Source organism: Chroicocephalus ridibundus, chromosome 2, assembly GCF_963924245.1.
Source record: "Chroicocephalus ridibundus chromosome 2, bChrRid1.1, whole genome shotgun sequence".
Classification (NCBI taxonomy): domain Eukaryota; kingdom Metazoa; phylum Chordata; class Aves; order Charadriiformes; family Laridae; genus Chroicocephalus; species Chroicocephalus ridibundus.
The window spans coordinates 88,542,198-88,561,800 of record NC_086285.1 but is presented as its reverse complement, the minus strand read 5'-3'; the positions used below and the strand labels follow the sequence as shown (position 1 = coordinate 88,561,800).

The 19,603-nt window shown below is 40.1% G+C and overlaps 1 protein-coding gene across 1 annotated transcript in view; it reads left to right on the top strand.

The window, feature by feature from the left end:
- The window catches only part of FBXL7 (F-box and leucine rich repeat protein 7), a 201,007-nt gene that overhangs the window by 31,954 nt on the left and 149,450 nt on the right, over nt 1-19,603 (top strand). The window contains exon 2 of the mRNA XM_063326128.1: nt 17,266-17,355. Within this exon, the coding sequence (XP_063182198.1) occupies nt 17,266-17,355 (90 nt within the window). The remainder of the gene's footprint in view (nt 1-17,265; nt 17,356-19,603) is intronic.

Here is a 19,603-nt window from a genome sequence, read left to right as displayed (position 1 = left end):
CCCTCACTGAGTTTTCAAGTCAGCATGGATATATTTGAATAGCATTTATTCTTTGGTTTAACTATGAATTACTAGTGCTATGCTGATACCTTGTGTGCTGTGCCTAGTAAAACGGTCGCAGAGGGAACCTTTCGAAAAAAGAAACAGTGGTGGTGTTACTGTCTAAAACTCTTCTCAGTTATTTTCCTACGGTGACTTCCTTTTGGTAGATTTTTCAGAGGCGTAGGAAGATCGTACAGTTAGTACAAACATCTGTTGCACACTGTTGTAAGCACAGGGGTTTTTTTAGAAAATATTGTTTATATCACCTCACCTCTGCTATCCAACTTTTTACATGTATTCCTACTTGTTTTCTGAGATAGGCATAGGATAAACTTCTCTTGTATTCTTTGCTTCCCTTTTCTTCCCCTACAGATTGACATCGCTGATGTTTTAAGCGAGTAACATTTAATAAAGCTTGTCATCACCTTTGTCAAAAGAAGCAGCAGACAATGAAAAAACAGGTGTGGATGATTTTAAGTGTTCTTGCCTTCTCTCAGGTCCTCTGGTAGCACATTTAAAATGAACATGCAATTTTTTGGTTTAAAATGCTGCTGGAGCTGGCTTGAGCCGACGTAGCAAATTTTTTCACTGAGGCACGTGCTTTGCGAGGATGTGATCTGCTCCGTTTATGTTCGCAAGTATGGCTTACAACCAGTGCAGGTGAGGCAATAGGGAGGGTAATAGTAACACAGGCTGCTGCTGCTGCACTGGGACCTGCTCCGGGTACTCTGTTTCCTCCCTGGACAGAATTAATGGGCTTGATTTTTCCAGCTGGTGTAGGACTGTGATGGTCTTCCTGCTGCTGTAGGGCTTGTACCTATGTTTAGAAAAATGTTAGCCTTAGATTTCCTTTAGTGTGAAGGTAAGGGGTACCCAAGAAAATACTCAGATAATGTTTAAGTGAGAAATTGCTACTTCAGTATGTTGTATAGTTTTGGAGAAGTCAGCTTTAGTAAACAGGATCACAGAATCTTCATGGTTGGAAAGGACCCTTAAGATCATCGAGTCCAACCAAACAACCTACAGTCTCTGCCACTAGAGCATGCCCTGAAGTGCCACATCTTGTGCACATCAAACAGGTGCTTGTGTTTCAGTATTAATACATATTCCATTGGCAATTATTCCCTGATACATGGAATTATTTTTGCATTTCAATTCAATTATATTTTGTACTATGTACTAATGAACTGGTAGAAGGGTATCTTGAAACCTTCTGAAGGCCCTTTCTGTGTCAGAGCAATGGTTTTCACTGAATGTAGCACTGATTAGCGTGGTGGAGAATGAGATAAATCAGCAAAATTTCTAACTGGGTTGGACAAGCAGTATTGCTCTGTGATGTCACAGTACAGATGGTTTCTGAAGACTAAATTTTAAGAGGAGTAAGTCAGGTTCTTGGCATGGCATGCAGCGTTTCTCAAACTGTAAGTTTATAGTGGCATTTAGTTAAAACATATGTTAGAAAAAAAAAATCATATGAGCAGTTAGCAGCTCTCCTAAGCGTTGTTAGCAAAGGATAAGCTGTCTCTTTAAAAGGATATTGTGGAAATGAACACTGGAGCGAGCTTCCTGCACCTGTGGCTCTTTGACATCAGCTATGTTTTGATCTGATATGCAGCCATGGGCATACTAAGACCAGAGAGATGCAGGTGTTTCCCTCTGGCTCATGTAAACTATATGCTTCCCTGGAAATTAAACGCAGCTTGCTATTGCCTACAACTACAAAAGTAGATGCTTACTAGTTAAGGAAGTGCTTAGGTATGAAAGGTGCCAAATGGCACTAGACAAGATTTTTCAAAAAGGAGGGAGTGGGAGGAAATGCACAACTGTCCTCAGTTCCCAGGACACAACTTCTCTGTTCCATGCTCTACTTTTGCATACAAATGTCCAGATTTTCTCTGTCTGCTAGCAAAAACTTACTAACACGATTGTAAATTTTATTAAACTTAGTTGCTAGAAATTATCAGACAGGTTGGAGCAAATGCAGAAGGATTTATCCCAATGGGGATAAATTGGGAAATACATCCCAAATGGCTAAATTGTCAGACCTCTCTACTCCTCGCTTGAAAGCTGTGTTGAGAATGTTTCTTGTCAGACAGATTGTGGTCAAGGACTTGGGGTAGTTAGTTCTCAGAAGTGAGTTAGCAGTGATGACTGCCTTCAGCAAAATGAATCTAACCAGAGAGACTGAAAGAACTGGAGAAAGTTGAGTTGTATTTTTTGCAACAACAAAAGTGTTCACTCATGCTTGGATACTCTGGCCTAAGCGGGTCTGCCATAAAGGCTGCAGTTCTGGAGTCTGTTTCATTTCATTTGGTTCATCAGATCACATCTTTCAAAGTCACAAGGAATAAGGTGCTAACCCTTGAATAGAGCCAATTAGGCCATCTCCCTTCATTGCACTACACAGGTAGTGTAGTTGGTTTCTGAATGATGCAAAAACCATTAAAATGGATAATTTTGTGGAAGTTTGTGCAAGGAGAGAACCAGAAGGAGCTTGCAGATAGTGTGCTTGGACCTTAGCCTGTTGACCACAGAATCTGGTCTGTGTTTTCTGTTAACCTCAGACCAGTTGACAGCCCCATTTGGATTTCTAGCTACAATCCCATGTTACCAACCCTTCGATTCTTGACAGCATTTTTTTGAGATAATGAACTGTTTCTTCTGTAATTGTTGCTGTTACATTGCCATAGGCAATTGCACCACTTTATATGCCCTCTCTGAACTTTTAATGACTCCCTCAGTTATTACAAAGCTTAACAATGTTTTTTCTTGGATCATTTTACAGAATATTTTTTTCATATTTTTTTGGTGTGGCTTTTGTTAATTTTTACCAGTACCGCTTTATTAAAACGTATGTGTTAAAGTGGGATCAAGAAGCAGAGATCACTTGCTGAGGTTACAGCGAGTGTTTCGGGGTGCTCACGTGACGTTGCAGTAAGTGTGGTGAAGATCTGGTGTCAAACGACAGGATATCAATACAAGCACTGTGCCCTCCTCTGCCTCCCCTTCTGTACCGATGATGAGTTGGGTCAGAGGAATAAACTTAGCATTAATAAATGAACACTGCAAGAATCAGCGTGGTGCAGAGCAGGGCAGTAGGGAGCTGGAGACTGGCCTTGCTGCGGTGTTACTGGGGCAGGGAGTGATGGTCCTGGGGGGTTGAAATGCGGTCCTGGGCTGTGGGCAGGTGGGGGGAGGCAGAAGGGGCAAGGAGGGGGACATGAATAGACTGGGTTAACAGTGTCTTCCAGACCATAACGGTAGTAACTTTCTCCTGATATGCTTTTTGGTTACTAGAAATCATCCAGACAAGAACATCCTGAGCTACAGACTGTTTGGACTGTTACGGTCACAAACACCCACTGTATATAAATGTGGCTAACCTCTTTGGCTCCCAGCATCCTGGCAATTCTACACCTTTGCCAAAGATTCTTGTGATTTTACAGGCCTAACCTACTTCTCCTTGTCTTTTCTGGTTTTATCTTAAATGCATTAGGTCTAGGTTGGTTAAAGTGGAACTGTGAGCTACTCTGGCTGTGCTAAACTAAGGTGAAGCAGTTCCTGTCCTTACCCTTCTTCCAGCTGCTATCTTGGCTCTGGCTAGTAGTGGCTGTCCTGTTGGTTTTGCTCACTTTACTTCTGCTGCAGATGTACCTAGCTTCAATATTATTTTTTTTTCCTTAATGCGGTGCTCAAACTGAATACTACAAATATGATTTATCGTACCTAAGAATAGGATTATTTCTTGTCTGTACTGCAAGCGAGAAAGAGGACTGAAGCATGTCTTTTCACAAAGATATTGGATAAAATACTTTTTAAAGCAATGCCATTCTGAAATTCTTACAGAATTGCTCAGCTCAATCTGAGCTTCACAGATATACATCGAGGGATTATTTTATTTTTTTAATCCTCAAACTATAACCAACCAATCTTAATGCCAGTGGTATGCATACTACTTAATAGCCAGAATGAAAAAAATTTCAAAATTAATTACTGAATTATCAACAGGGTAGATATTAGCTACCTTCATTTTTGCCTTAATGTGTCCTCCCCCGCACTGAATACCTGTATGGATTATAAATAACAGTGCCGCAGTGAAGGCCGAAGGGCAGGTTAAAAAGTCTCCTTTGTCTTTTTGCTGCTAGTCTGTTGGGATACCTTGGAGTATGCTATGCTTAAAATAGACGAGGAAATTCTAATGTCTTGTGGCTGATGCATTTATGTTTAACTCTTCTGAGAGTTTTAATGCTGTGTTTCCACGTTCCCTGAAAGGAAAGTTTATGTGGAAGACAGTTTAAATACAGATGATGCTGCAGAAGAAACAAAAATGCTGAATTGGCATGGAAAGCCACATTATTTCTATGGAGAATTACTATCCTGCTCGTATTCTGTGGGTAGATGAGCCTCTGTGTTGCTTTGGATAAGCATCTATTCCCAGTGTTCAGGCAGTGATGCAGCAGCAAACCGTAGTGTGTACAGTCTCTGTACAGAGTTAAGATCAGAACATGATTAAGTTATGCAATTGAAACTACAGCGGGTTTTCAATAGGAACAATGGAATTATTTCTATGATAATAAAATTATCTGTTAAAACAAGTTTAAAAAAAAATCAGGCAGGTACTGTTGTTTTGGGGTTTTTTTCTGGTTAACATTGACAGACATCTGTGGTTAGTGCAGCATTTAGAGCTTCTTTAGATTTCTTCTTCCTTTTTTCTCTGAATTCTCTGAAAGGCAAAGTTGATTGTCAAATGTACAGCGTGAAGCCTTAGTTTGATTCAATTTTCTTTTGTAACCACTGCTTCTTTCATGCTTTTAATTGTTTTTAATTCAGTTATGTGTGCTGATGAGTTTGATTTCTGAACCTGCTAGTATGTGGCTTGTAATTTTTTGAAACTTGATGGTCAATAGAAAAAATACAGACATATTTCTCAAGCGTGCAGATTTTCTCCTTTTCATTGCCTTTAAGGTACCGCTTCGTATCACTGCATGCCCTTTTCCACAAATCTTTTATTTGGTTTTCATATTCCCAGAATGTTTTAAAGTCTCCTTTTAACTTTCATCCTTGAGTCAGCCACTTCCCTTTCCCCCCTCCCCCTCCCTGTATCCATCAGTGAAGAAAAGCTGGAAGTGACTGTGCTTATCTAAAGGAGTAAAGTGATCTTTGTCTGTTTTTTCATAGCCGTCAGATTCCTTTGTTCTTCTTTACTTAAAAAAATCGTCTTAGGCTTTCAGATTTGTATTGTCATGTGAAAAAATTTCACATCGCTTTTCACAGCGTACATTGATACCAGAGGACCTTGTTTCTACGCTGTCTTGATAAAGGCATTTCACTTCCTCACCTCTTTACTGTTAACTCTGATTTAACCAGCTGTCAACATTCAGACTGGAAATTTGGGGGCTATTGTGAGGTTGGTGATTGTGGTGTTACTATGTACTATGCCAAAAGAGCCACTCCCCCAGCGCTGCTGCAGCAGCCATCTCCAGCTGTGGGTTCCTTCTGCTTCCACTCTACCTGATTTAGTAGTCATGCGGTTATAAGAGGAATCGATTTAATTTGCTGATCCAGCTCAGGACTAAGATAGTGGAAAAAGGAATTACTTTTTAAATCAGGTTCAGCAATCTATGCTACATCTTGTTGTGCCAATTTAGTGTCAGAGCAGGAAAGCAGGACACTTCTAGTAGAAACTTCTGTGGGAATATTTTCAGTGTGGTACCCAAACTTTGTTAGATTTTTGGATAATGGCATCAAAAGTAGGCTGTGGGAGTACTGATACCATGGGAGAAGTTTTGGAGATCTATTACCTGACTTAAGCACATGCAGAAGCTCCTATTTGGGTAGACAGACTTCTGTAAAAATTTAGGCTTCAGGCAAGCTTGATGGATGTCATATTACTTGCTTTCACGCTCTGTGCGGATGCTGTGCTTGTTTTGGTAAGCTGGAGAATTTGCCTTCATGTGTCAACCTTCCCAAGTGGTGCTCTGCAAACTAGTCGTGCCAAGAACCAAGTCCACAAGGGAGGCTCAGAGCAGGGACCAGTGAAAGCTTAGCCAGCCGGGGAAAGGTCTGGTGAAGTTAACAAACAGTAGTGTGCAGTAAAATTTCAGTAGAAGTGATAAAAGTCAGCTATTGAAAATGGGTTGAGAGCTGGGAAGTAGACTGGGACCAAGACTTCCTTTGGATCCTCCTCACAGATGAGCAAGTGGAGTTGTGCAGCCAGACTGACTGGGTAACTTTGCTTTTAGACTTTCCTTTGGATGGAGAGATGAGGGGAATAAACACTGTATTCAAGAAAAGAGTCTGCATGCCCTGGAGTTACATCTTTAATTGCTGATTAAAACTCCCTGAGTGAGACTGGTGATGTTTTATAAGCTGGAAGCAGGATAGCTGGGCCTCGATGCCAGAACATTCACAACTACTTTTGACTGTAAGCAGTGTGTCTGCTCAGGCAGCAGTAATAGGCACTTCACATCTTAGTGCATGCACTGGATGCAGTTCTAATAAATGGATGAAAATTATCATTGAGAATATCATAACTTTTGTGCTTCAAGTGAAATGAGCATTAAAATTGATAGTGTGAGTTTAACATTAACCTTTTGTGTTCAAATACTGGGACTAGTTTGTGAAAATCTAAATACAGATTTTAACTCTTAATAGTATTATTGTGGAAGACAAACATATACTTGCTGGTTTTGATTTTTGGACTTCCGGACAGTTTGTTACTATTTAATAAACTTCAGACCTATACCAAATACCTGATGCACTCCACTGCAACAGTAGGTTTTATACCCACTTCAGAATCTGTACCGGAGTTTATCCTCCCAGGCCACCTCCACCCACTGGTATGTCTGGTGTGGTAACATGCAAATGAAGTCTCTACCAATTTATGTTTGGTATTGAACTGAACAGCCATTGCTTTTTCTGAATACAAAGGATTAGGATTTAATTTAAATTTCAGTGGAGTTAGGGAAAAATGAATTTGAAGTAGCCATTAGCGTAGAACCTGGCAATGAAGTGACATTCTCAAAGATAGCATAAAGCCAAAAAAGGGATTTTGTTTTGTTCTGACTCAATTGTGTTTATTAACTTCTTGTGTTGGTGTAATAACTATTTTTGGCTGTTGGATTAAAATAGTAGAGTTAAAGTTAGGTAGTATATAAGGAAGCATTGTTTCCAACTAAACTTTAGAACAGCATATTTTGAGTAAATACCTTAAAACATATTGGTGATTGGAAAACAGTGTGTAACAAAAAGCCCGATATTGAATGAATGTAACAGTTTCTAAGAAAATTCTGTGATTGGCAAGAAGGCCAAAGTTTTATTTCCCTGTTTCTGCAGGAAAGTAGAAGGCTACAGAGTAGGAACTGCTTTTGGAGTACAAGCTAAGCCGTTTCAGTGAAAGGTCATATTTTAAAACTCAGTCATGGGACGCGCTAGTCCTGTTAAGTAATAAAAAGAGAATGTTACAGATTTCTCATCTTGTTTTCTCACTTTCAGTTCACATAAGAAACGTACTTGCATTCTTTCCTTCTCAAGCAGCATTACTTAAATAATATTTACTTCCTAGATTAAATTGTTCATGGGCCTTAACCAGTGTTTGAAATGTAGATCTTAACGCTTGGAGTGGGTGCAAAGTTTAGCTGCAAATTAGCATTGCCTTCTGGCACGAAGGCTGCTTCACAGACTTCAAAGAGGCCTTGTACCAGAGTAGTTTATGACACATTATTACTTTATAAACTCAGCAGTGGTATGTGCTGTTCATCACTCTGTAGTGTAAATTGCTTTATAAAAGCAGCGATGTACTATCTTCAAAAATGATGGTGACTTTAAGTCCCGTTTAGCAGTTCTTGGTTAACAAGCCTCACCAGTGTCGAAATTCTCTAGAAAAGGGATCGGTATCATCAACTGTTTCATGGGGGAGGCAAAGGTACAGGGGTGACACAGGTTACTTGAGAAAACTAAAATACGTGCCCTGCCCCTTTTTTTAGTCATTAGATAAGTTGAGTCCGTGTGAAGACTTCATTAAATAAAGTCTTTAGCTATTCTGAAATCACAGTGAGTTTTTTGGCACCAAGATGTGAGTTATGGGTGTCCCAATTACAAACCCAGTACACAAATCTGCCTCCAGCATGGCACAGCAAGTACATATGGATATGGACAGTTTTACTTAAGCTTTGTATTTTTAATCCAGTTTTTCTGAATAGGCTTGCCATGCTAGCAATAAATTCTGCTAAACAGTCCTGAAAAACTCAATCCCATGCATGCATTTTTACGTAAGTTTTTTCAAGCGCTTTGCAGAATAGTGGAAAAAACCATTGCGTCTTGCTAGCTGCAGAACTTCCACAGCCATATTTACATCAGAATTAAACCAGTCCTTACTGCTCTTGGTGTGACAGCTTCGGAGTGGCTTGTTGAACCTTGTTGTGGTTCAGCCCCTTGTGAGGGGCTCAGCTGTGCCCTGCGCTGGGGCCGTTGGAGCCGGCTGGAACCGGCTGTGTCCGGCACGGGGCAGCCCCGGCCCGGCAACACAGGGGCCCGCCCTGCTGCTGGCACCGGGGCACCTGCACCCAAAGAATGGGCTACAATATCACCTCCCAGGCATTTCATCTATCGTATATAATTTTTTATGACCTAAATGCCAGTACTATAGGAAAGTTGCTCTTCCTAATTCCTTTATTCAAATGAGCGTCATGAGGCTTAAATGCAATTTTTGGTCTCTCTTTATATGGAAGGTTACATCACGTATCAGAATCCTTCCAGCCAAGACTCCAGTTAAAATTTTTCCCCAAAATTGAATTGTAGAGCTTGGAGAGTGAAGTTCTTGGTTGGTTCTTGGTAGGCTGCTGTGGTGGGTTGACCTTGGCTGGCTGCCACATGCCCATGCAGTCGCTCTCTCACTCCCCCCGCCTCAACAGGACAGAGGAAGAAAATAAGATGGAAACGCTTGTGGGGTGAGATAAATACAAGGAGATCACTGACCAACTGCTGTCACAGGCAAAACCGACTCAGCTTGGGGATGATTAGTTTTATGTATTGCCAATTAAAAACAGAGAAAGATGGTGAGAAACAAAGACAAAAGCCGGGCTCTACTCAGTCCGTAACAGCTCCTCTCCGCTGCTCCGTCCTCCTCACGCTTTTCCCTGCTCCATCGGGCCTTTCGCAGAGGTCTCTGCCGGGGCCGCGGGGGCATCTCCGCGGGGGCGCCCGGAGCCCCTCCTCCCCTCCTGCCGCTCTCCCCTCGGGGCTCGCAGGGCTGTTTCTCACCCGGTTTCCCTCAGCCCTGGCTGCCGGGCAGCGTTTTGCCCTTTCTGAGCCAGGCTTTCCCCGCGGCGCCCGCCCGTGGCTGAGGGGCTCAGCTGTGCCCTGCGCTGGGGCCGTTGGAGCCGGCTGGAACCGGCTGTGTCCGGCACGGGGCAGCCCCGGCCCGGCAACACAGGGGCGGCCCCGCAGCACCCCATGGCCAACACCTGGGCCAAATTCCTAAAAGATATTAAAAATGAGTAAGCTGACTGACTCCCTAGAAGAGTTACTTTAGGCACACTCATGATGTTCTGTCAGGGTTTGCAGGAGATGTTGTTAGCGCGCTGTGACGCGTGGAAAGGTGAGGAAGGCAGTGACTGGCAGAACAACAGAGGTTGAACTGGCCTATGTGGCCTGGGTTGAAATTTAGCTTAAAACTTGGAGATGCTGCAGAACTAAGTATACTATTTCATAGCTAGGTTATGCCAATTTTCACTCTCAAATCAACCTGGAAGTTGGAGTTATGATTTAAAAATACAAAATAATGCATTCTTTACAAGAATTTTTACATTATGAAAAATGTTAAGAAATATTGTCCTGAAGTGCCATACTAGATAGAATAGCCATTCTATCTAGAACCTCTTCAATCTTCAGTACCTTCCTGTGAAACATTCAGTTTATTTCCTTTCCCCTCAGGGCTGGAGTTTGTGCAGATTACTGTTTGTTTTATCGCATCCTGACAAATGTTGGGTGGAATGAAATTTGTAGCCTGTCTGTGTTATGTTGGCATGTGTTTTAATTTGATTTGGAAAAAAAAAAAGAAAAAAAATCACTTGAGAACCCTGTTTCTCCAAGATTCTAGGGCAGAAGGACAACATGGACTTGTAAATTAACATATATCCCATCCTGAAAGCAGTTCAATGAGTGACAACATTTGTAGGTAGGTAGCTTCAACTTTAAATCAGTGGTAGTTTGCTTAGCAGTTAAGAGTTAATAAATGGAAACCAGTTTTATGACATATAATTTCCATTGGTAAAAATGTGAAGTCCAGGGAGAATGTTTGTCTGAAGTGTGTAGTCCAAGTTTGCTTTTACTTTGGATAAATGAATTGATATATTGCACCTTTAAAGGATGCCGTATATCCTCATGTATCACAGTGGGCTGCTGATTTCCATGGGGATACTTAGAAACATACTAGGAGTCTGCAGTCTCTGGAGGTGCAGATTGTAAAGAGATATGTTTGAGGTTTTGGAGAGTTGGACCAGCATAATGTGTGTCATGGAAACAGGAGAAGGAAAAGAGATTTTTCTTTCCTCTTGCATGATCTCTGATGCTTTGAGGTTTGGATTGGGGTTTTTCTGGATTTCTTCTTGATGTAGTTGGCATATATCTGATTAAAAAAAACATCTTGTCTGAAGATATAAAAGAAAAAGTAATGATCATCTGGTAGAAAAGCCATATGTATATGCCCTTTTCATGTTGAGAAGTTGAATTTGACTAATGTAATTTGTACAAAAATTGATGGCTTAAGAAAATTTTCAGACTTTTCATCAAAGTCATTGCAATATAATGCTTTTGCACAATTAAAAAGATTAATGGCTCTTATTATTCTGGACTTCACTGCTTTTTGCTCTTTTTTCTGACTTATTATGGTTTGGTTTTCTGTTTTGGCGTTTTGTGTAATGTTTCACTTCAGCATGGCAAACAGTGCATTTGTTCCTACTGTTCATTAACTCCTGAGGTAACTATCACTGCCTGCTGAAGGCAGGTGTCACTGGATTAAAACTTGATGTCAAGAGTAATAGTGCTGTTATTTTCCAGAGTGGCATATAAGAAGTCAGCCTGTTTGTATAAGATCTTAGAAGCACATGTAAAACGCAGCAGAAAAATGACCATAAACCAGAATCCAAGAGCAAACGTACTGTGAATAAAAAAAAAAAAAAAAAAAAAAAAAAAAAAAAAAAAAAAAAAAACAACTATTCCAGAGCAGAGTGAAAGGAAAAAGAGACTCACTGCCAGGACACGCCTTCATCTATCATATAGGTCAATACATAGTGTCTCGTGTATCTTATGACTTGCATCATGTAATTTCAAGCAGCCTCTTTTTATGCTGGCTGGATGTGCAGTAACAATGAGAAAAATAACAAAATACAACAGAAGAGATGAAAGTCATACAGTCATAAACACTGGCTTTTGCATATGTGCTTCTGAAAATGGTTTTTCAGACTTGGACAGTCATAGACTGCACTTCCCTTGGTAAGTTTAAATTCTGTCCTGACTTGTGATATCTCTGACACTTCTCAGCAGTGAGTGTGACTGGCAGAATCCAAAGTTTGCTTTTCACTGGTTCATGCTGTTTCCTTTCCAGTGTTTATCAAATGCTTCCATTCGGCTGAGATGCCTTGTGTGTGTTTAGTCTTACTTCTGTCCTGCAGGTTTTTAACAGCCTGAAATACACTGATAGAGGTGTTTAGAGCAGTATTTCTCCAATCAGTATGCTTTTGAAAAAAAGATCATAACTAGCTATACAAGCAGCTCAGAAAAGCTATTGCTTTTTTGCAGCAATATTGAAATGTGGAGTAAGACCACCTGGTTCCATGCACGACTTCCTAAAAATGTTTTATTGGATAGTCTGTAGCATCTCTTTATTAACATAGGTATTTGCTCTGACAGAAAAACTGGAGATGCAAACACTTCTATAAAACAAACAAACCTGATGTTTTAGTCAGTAGAGCCATCTATCATAAAAAGAAAATGGAACACATTATTTTAATAGTCATGACTCAAAAATAGACCAGGTGGATTTAATAGGGCTATAGGGCTATTGAGTACAAAGACATCTATGACTAAAAAAATTCCTTGGGCTACAAAGACCTGGAGGTAGAGACAGTGTTCAGGGGAAGTATCTGTTACATGCTTGCCTTATTCTAATTTTCTTTCCAGCAGGATCAAAATAAAATGTGTAGGAAATAGCGTACTAGGTTAGATGGCTGGAATCTTGTTCCTATGACTGTTGTAGGGCTTTGGCACTAGTATATGGAAAAAAATATCCATACCCTTGCTTCTTCAGAGGCAGGTCAGAGACATGATTTGAATTGGAAGTGTGTGGCTATGTGATTCTTTGCAGGTGTGGTGAAGTCCATGTTACCTTCACTCCTGGTGTGAATTATGTTGTATTGTAGGAAAATTGCTTTCTTCCACCATATCTACCTACTACCATAGTACAGTTTGCTTTCTTTTGGATTGAAACTTCTGGCTTCAAAATAAAAACCTGTTGAATGTATGAAGGAAACGCTAAGACAATAGCAAGTCAAACTAGGGAAACATTTGGCAGGCCTTTTATTTGTTTAAGCAGAGGATCAAATACAGTCATTACTTCTGTAGTCTTTGCAATATTGCCCTCTGTTTGATCCTTCTAGTTGTCATTGAGTTAGAACTTCTGTCAGGTTGTATTTAATTGCTATGACTTTCTCAGTGCACTTTTTAAACTGGGGAGATGACCTGATCTCTGAAGATCAGTGTTATGCTATACATCAAGTTTTCCTATGGCATTGGGGAAATTGTCAGTCTCTGAATTTACGTGGCATATCAGGCACATAATGGCCTGAGAAGAGCACTGCAGAAGAACCCTGACTCAGACGAGCTCAGGTGAGAGTGAGAGACCTGGGAATTCATGCTACTTGCTGAATGTTAGCCAGCACCAGTTCCATATAGTAAATCATAATTTGCCTCTTTCCTTTACCTTGCAACACGCTTCTGAAAGTAGTATGTGGGCGCCAAATATCTAGCATGGTTAGGAAAAGGCTTCTCTGTCAAGTCAGGTGTTTTCTGACTTGAGGACTAAATGGTGTCTCCTCTAACCTGGAACTTCTGCTTAAAACATTTTTGTTGAAATGTTCCATATTGTTTCAGACCCTTCTTGATGTGGTTTTCAGAGAACAAACCCTGGATGATAGGCCTGCTTACTTCCATGTCTCTTTAGTTTTGGGTGTTTAACTTAGTGTATGTTAAGGATCAAAGAAGGTGGCTACTACTTTTGCTGTTATTCATTACTAGTGCCGCTGTCTGCAGATCTTTCTTAAAGAGTTTGATTAAGATAAGCTGTCTAAGGGGGAAAAAGGCAACATCTTTGGGAGCTATTTTTGCACCTATTTTTGGTATGTGTTGGATATATAAGTTTGTGGTGAGTTGTGTGGTAAGATCTAGTGCTTTACTATTGAGTTACTACTATTAAAGGTAAAAAATGAAGGTGTGGTAAAAAACAGTGTAGTCAGTTGGAAAGGCATTTGTGTAATGAATTTTCATAGAAGCACTGAAATCACAGGATGATTAACACAGCTTACTGGTCTGTAAAACACTGTCCTCACAGAGGTACCTGAATTATAAAATTATGGAGTTGTTGAAGTGGGAAGGGACCTCTGGATCATCTGGTCCAACCTCGGTGCTCAAAGCAGGGTCAACTAAAGCAGGCTGCTTAGGACATGGCCGTGTCCACTTAGGTTTTGAGTATCTCCAAGGAGGGAGACTCCACAGCCTCTCTGTGCAACATATTCCAGTGCTTGACCATCACAGTAAAATAAATAAATAAGTAAATAAATCCTATGTTTAAATGTAACTTCTTATATTTTGATTTTTACCCATTGCCTCTTTTCCTGTCACTGGGCACCACTGAAAAGAGCCTGGCTCCCTCTTCTTCACACTCTTCCTTCAGGTATTTATATACATTGGTAAGATCTCTCCAGTCTGAACAGTCCAAGGTCTCTCAGCCTTTCCTCTTAGGAGAGATGTTCCAGTCCCTTCATCTTCATGGCCTTTCTCTGGAATCTCTTCAGTATGTCCCTACCTATTCTGTACTGGGGAGCCCAGAACTGGGCCCAGCACTCCAGGTGTGTCTTGCCAGTGCTGAGCAGAGGTGGGGAAGGATCCTCTCCCTCGACCTGCTGGCTGCATTCTTCCTAATGCTGCCCACGCTGCTGTAGTGGCCTTCTTTGCCACAAGGGCCCATCACTGGTTCATGTTCAACTTGGTGTCCACCTGGATTGCCAGGTCTTTCTCTATCAAGATACTTTCCAGCTGGTCAGTTCTCATCATGCATTGAGGCATGGGGTTATTTCTCCCCAGATGCAGGACTTGGCATTTCCTTCCGTTGAAGTTACTTCCTGAGGTTCTTGTCAGCCTGTTTTTCTTAGCCTGAGGAGGTCCCTCTGAGTGGCAGCAACCTCTTGGCGTATCAGCCATTCCTCCATGATTTGCATCATCTAGGAACTTGCTGAGGGTGCACTCTCTACCATTATCCCAGTTGTTTGGAGAATGCTTGAATGCTCTTACATGTTAGCTCTTGCATGTGTACATGAGTCTGCAATAGCCAAATGTAGCCTATAGAAGTGAATGGCTTTGTTTTGCATTGAAGGAATAGATGTAGTGTCTGCTAGACTATTTAAAACATTGAAACTTTACTGGAAAGCATCTCCTGCCTCCATCACCACCTGAATGGAGAGTTTCAGAATGGACAGTGAGGGAGAAGGCTTGTTTTAGGGCTGTATGCAGTAAGAGAAGACTCTACCTCATAAAATATTAAAAGTATAATTGCAGGAAGAACTGATATCCAACCAAACCAGTAACCCAGTAAATTCTTTTTTCTTAATTTCTAGTTTTAAATTTTCATAAGGAGTTAGAATGCTTTAAAGTTCAAGTAGATTTAAATGGTAAATATCCTAGACTTATATCTGGCACTTCAGTTTCTACAAAAGTGTGCAATTGTAAATAATATCTTGCTATTGGTTGTACTGGAAATCAGCACCCTACAGTGGGTAAAATATTTCTGTTGTGCTCTTGGAGGCTTGCTTGTATGTGGTGTAAATAGAAATATTATTGATGTTAATGAGGGAGATATGTAGCCACAGGAAGCATTCACTCTGCAAAAACAACCTATGCCACAGATGACCAGCTAACAACCGTTGTTTGGTATCACTGACTTCCTTTTCCCCAAAAAAGATTTTTTTATTTTTTAGAGGAAATCCTGTTTATTTGCTTTGAGGAAATAATTTTTTTTTGCAGATGGTCTTTTTTTGTTTTGGTTGTGTTTTTCTCTCTATTAATCTGTTAAGGATTGCCTATGCTCCTTGGAAGTTTGTTTTCTGCCTCTGCAGTGCTTGGTACACGAGGAGTTGCTGGTAGTGGCAATACCATCTAAATACTTTTTTTGTCACCAATGATTTGATTATCAGCTATTGCAGGTGTTCTGAGTTCTCTGGCATCTTCCTGGGAAAGAACATTTTACATTTATCCTTCTCTTTTCTCATCTGCCTTTCTTCTACCACAATCCTAGTTGCCTTAGCTGGAGAGCTATTTTGGGGCAGTCATTTCTATAAAGACCACAGTCCATTACTCCAACTCATGTCACAGCATGAGAGCAATTGGAGTGATATTCTAGAGGCACTGCTTCTTGGGTTTGCTTAACTTCGTAAAGGAATGTAAAAAGCAGTTAGTGAATCACTGAAAATACACTTTTTTCACTTTGCTCCACCCAACTACTAGCCTTAGCCACCTATTTTTTACTTCCTTCTGGCCTTTTTAATATCCTTTCACTCCACAATTATCTCTCAAATCTGAGCATGTTAACTTAAGCAACTTTCTGTGGAGAATGATTCTCTAGGGCTGGCTGACGGATTAAGTGGCAGTACCTTGGTTGTGAAGCAACCTACGTTTGCACATTCTCCAGTCGTTTCCCATTAAAACTTAAATCCTCGTTCTGTTGTGGCACCTTTAAAAAGCAGACCTCCTCCTTACATCTAAATGTTATGAAAACCAGGCATACTGTAACCCAGACCCCCAAGGAATGCTTGATTGAAATAACAGATCAGAAAAGTCTCTTACTAACATTCCTGTGATTATGGGTTTATTCAAGTGACAGAAACATGGTGTCAGCTAGCCTTCTGCATACAGCCTAATTTTGGTCCAAAAACTAACATAGCTTTTAAAGGCTTCACCAATGCAATGTTTGTGGGGATACATAACTTCTTATAATGTAACAGAATTCTAGAGAGAGGAAAGGTAATGAATAATCTCGCTTGCTGCCGATTAGGTGGTTGGTCTGGTTCCTCTGCTGCGGAGCAGAGCGTATTCCCTGTTAGTAGTTACTGAGATTGAGTAGAATGACTGAAGGGAAAGATAAATGACTCATTCTTAGATCCTCACAGATAAACAGAAAGACAACTTTGTTTTAGCCCCCTCTGCTCTTCTGTAGTATCTATTTGAGTTATTTTTTTCTTTGTATTTGGATTTCTTCTGGTGGTAATTTGTACCTGGTTTAACATCCCAAAAATAGGTCTGGGGGCATTGATGCAGGAAATGCAGGAAAAAGTCTTAAGAAAGAAAATAAGAGAAGAAACATACATTGCTTCTGATTTACAGTTAAAAAATGAAAGGTGAAGAACAGTAACTGTAGAAGTTAGTTTTAAAAAGGTGTATTACATCAAGCAGTGAGCATGGTATAGGAGGAAACAGCAGATACCTCACTTTAATTTTTGTGTGACCAAGTGGCTTGAATACATGATGTGAACACAAAAAAATGGAAATCTAAACTCATTTAACAGATTTTGAATTTAACCCTTCGTGCTGATGAGGGTTAGCGTGCATTTGTCCTGATCTGTGTAAGAGGTATTTGAATGAGGAAACTGATCATGGAAGTTCTTCTAATGTTGTTAATCACAAACTTTTCATTTACAATAGAGCTTAGCAAATACGTAATGAGAACCCCTGTGACACAGAAGGCTGATTGCAGCCTTAGTACAAGTAAAGATGCACATGCTATAAGTTATAATGCAGTTAACTCCTACCCAAGTGTGTACAAAATGAACATCAGCTGCTTTAAAGCTTCCTGGAATTGTTCCAGGTTCTGATATGGAAGGTCTTTCTACTTCACTGTTGATACTCATGTTTGTTCTCTCTCCCTCCTACTCTCTCCACCTCTTTCTCCCTTTGCAGGCAAAGGCAGCTCAAGCATCTCATCCGACGTGAGTTCAAGTACAGATCACACGCCCACCAAAGCCCAGAAGAATGCAGCTACCAGTGAAGGTAGGCAGCTGGTACTCATTATTTAGGTCAGGCCCCCCAGCATAATCCTAGCTATTTTCAGGAAAGGAACCCCTCCTCCTCATTCCTTCTGTGTACACTACCATCGGCGTCCTAGAAATTAAAACATTTCTACTTCTGTATGCAGTTTCCGCTCCTACCTGCCGTAGTTTCTGATTTAAGCTTGTGACAAAGGATTTAAGATTCTTCTGCAGAACAGAAGTGTAGAGGGGTTTGAGTAATTTTGCATGTTACTTTTTCAGCAAAGGCTTTTATACTTAAGATTTGATGCGATCTGATTTTGAACTTATTTTTGAAGAATATACTTAATGGAAGCTTTTTGGCGTAGGTTCTAGGTTAAATCTCAGCCTCTTATTTTCATACTATGAATACCATGAAAATGTGAGTTGTTTGTGACAAGTTTTCAAAAGTGTAGCTATGGAAATGAAGAGTTGACAAGACTTAATTAGATCAACGCATCTCACCTGCAGTTACTGGAGTATGGGATCATCTGGGACAAGATTTTTAATGTCAGGGGAAGGAGATGTTTTATGTGTCAATACAAAGTTGTACTAACCAGCTTGTGAACAGAGAAATGCTGATCCTTTCCTGCTGCCTTATATGAGAGTAGATGTGCTCTGTTGAAAGTATATCTACCCTATATTTTACAAGAGTGCCTTCAATGGCTTGAGAGGAAATCATTAAATCTATATGTAGTTCAATGGTGTAAATTCAAAGCTTTTTTTTAAATGATGAATTCATGTCCCTTAACTAGCATTTCTGTTCAACTCTGTCATAATAAGTTGGTTGGACTCGGTAATTATTAATTAATAATTCTGATTTCTTAAACTTCTGTCTTCACAAATTACGTTACGAGCTCTCATTGCTCTCACTCTGGCTCTATTTCTTATGGTTAAAAGAAATCATAGGTCTTTGAATAGTTCTAGTTTGGCAACTCTGACTATGAATTTAGAATCTGTAGAGGAAAAGCAGTTCATGTAAGTAATAAATGACCATATAAATCACAAGAGTTTATTGTTAGGCATGCATAATCCCAAATCAAGAATGAATATCTGGCATCTGTGAATCATGAGAGAAACTGGGTTAGAATCTCTGCTTTTTAGTCTGGACAATAAATTTAACAATAAATGAATACATGGTAAAGAAAGTTAAGCTGAATAGTAGACTTCATGTTTCTCTTAAGTCTTAGATTCAGAAGTTTTGATGTACCTGAAGGAGGTGAATTGCCAAGACATGAAATAAATTTAGGAAATGTAAAAAAGCATTTTAACTCTTCTGTGTGGCAGCTGGGGAGTGGGAGGGGAACCAAACACACAAAAAAACAAATGACGAAGGAATAGTGGAAACTCTGAAGTCAGCACTTAACAATTGCTTTAAATTTCTGTTTTACTTCAATCAGTAAAGCATGCTTTTTTCCTTATTTTCAAATCAGATAATGCAAAATAATCCTTTATTAATGTCAAAAATTCATCTTTTTAATCTAGCCCATTATAGAGCCAGTGAGTACCAACATTGACCCTGAAATCTTCACTGCTGGTTTGCAGCTGATTAATTCATTAGTGAAGGAGGCTTAAATGCAGGCCAGCAGATGCTCTAGTAAAGATATGTTTTTATGCGTTCTTGTGCAGATTCAGAAAGAGTTCAGAGCAGCAGAGTTGTATAGTCTATACTTGGAGGCAATTTCATATGTGAAACTAGTTTTCCTGTGCCCTAGAAGAGTGTGATTTGACAAACGCTTGCTTTGACAACAGCAGAAGTAGTTTCTTCCTCAGCCTGTGCTACTACTACTTTCCTACCAAGTTTTTCTGCTGAGGAGTTACTAATGTGGATCAGTTTAATTATTTAAATTCAATTTAAATTGCCTTAATGTAGCTTGTTGTATAATCTGGCAGATATTTTGAATGTCATAACCAAGGAGCATAAGAGTTCTGTGAAGGCAAGTGAGAGCAGAGACATGGAAGTGGTGTTGGGGAAAAACAAGGACTGTTGAAACAAGTGCTATTACTGGAAGGCACGTTTATCAACGGGTGTACGTATGGATTTTTTACTAATGCTGCCTCTTTCCCCATGTACAGTAGATTTATACAGTAGGAGGATTCAGCTGAACAGAAAGACTCATTCTCTTCTACGGGATGAGTAAAGTTCTATGCTTAGAAGACCGAATGCTTTTATACTGTTCAGGTACAGAGTAGCGTCTAGGGACCAGCTAAGAATAGGAGCCTGATTGTGT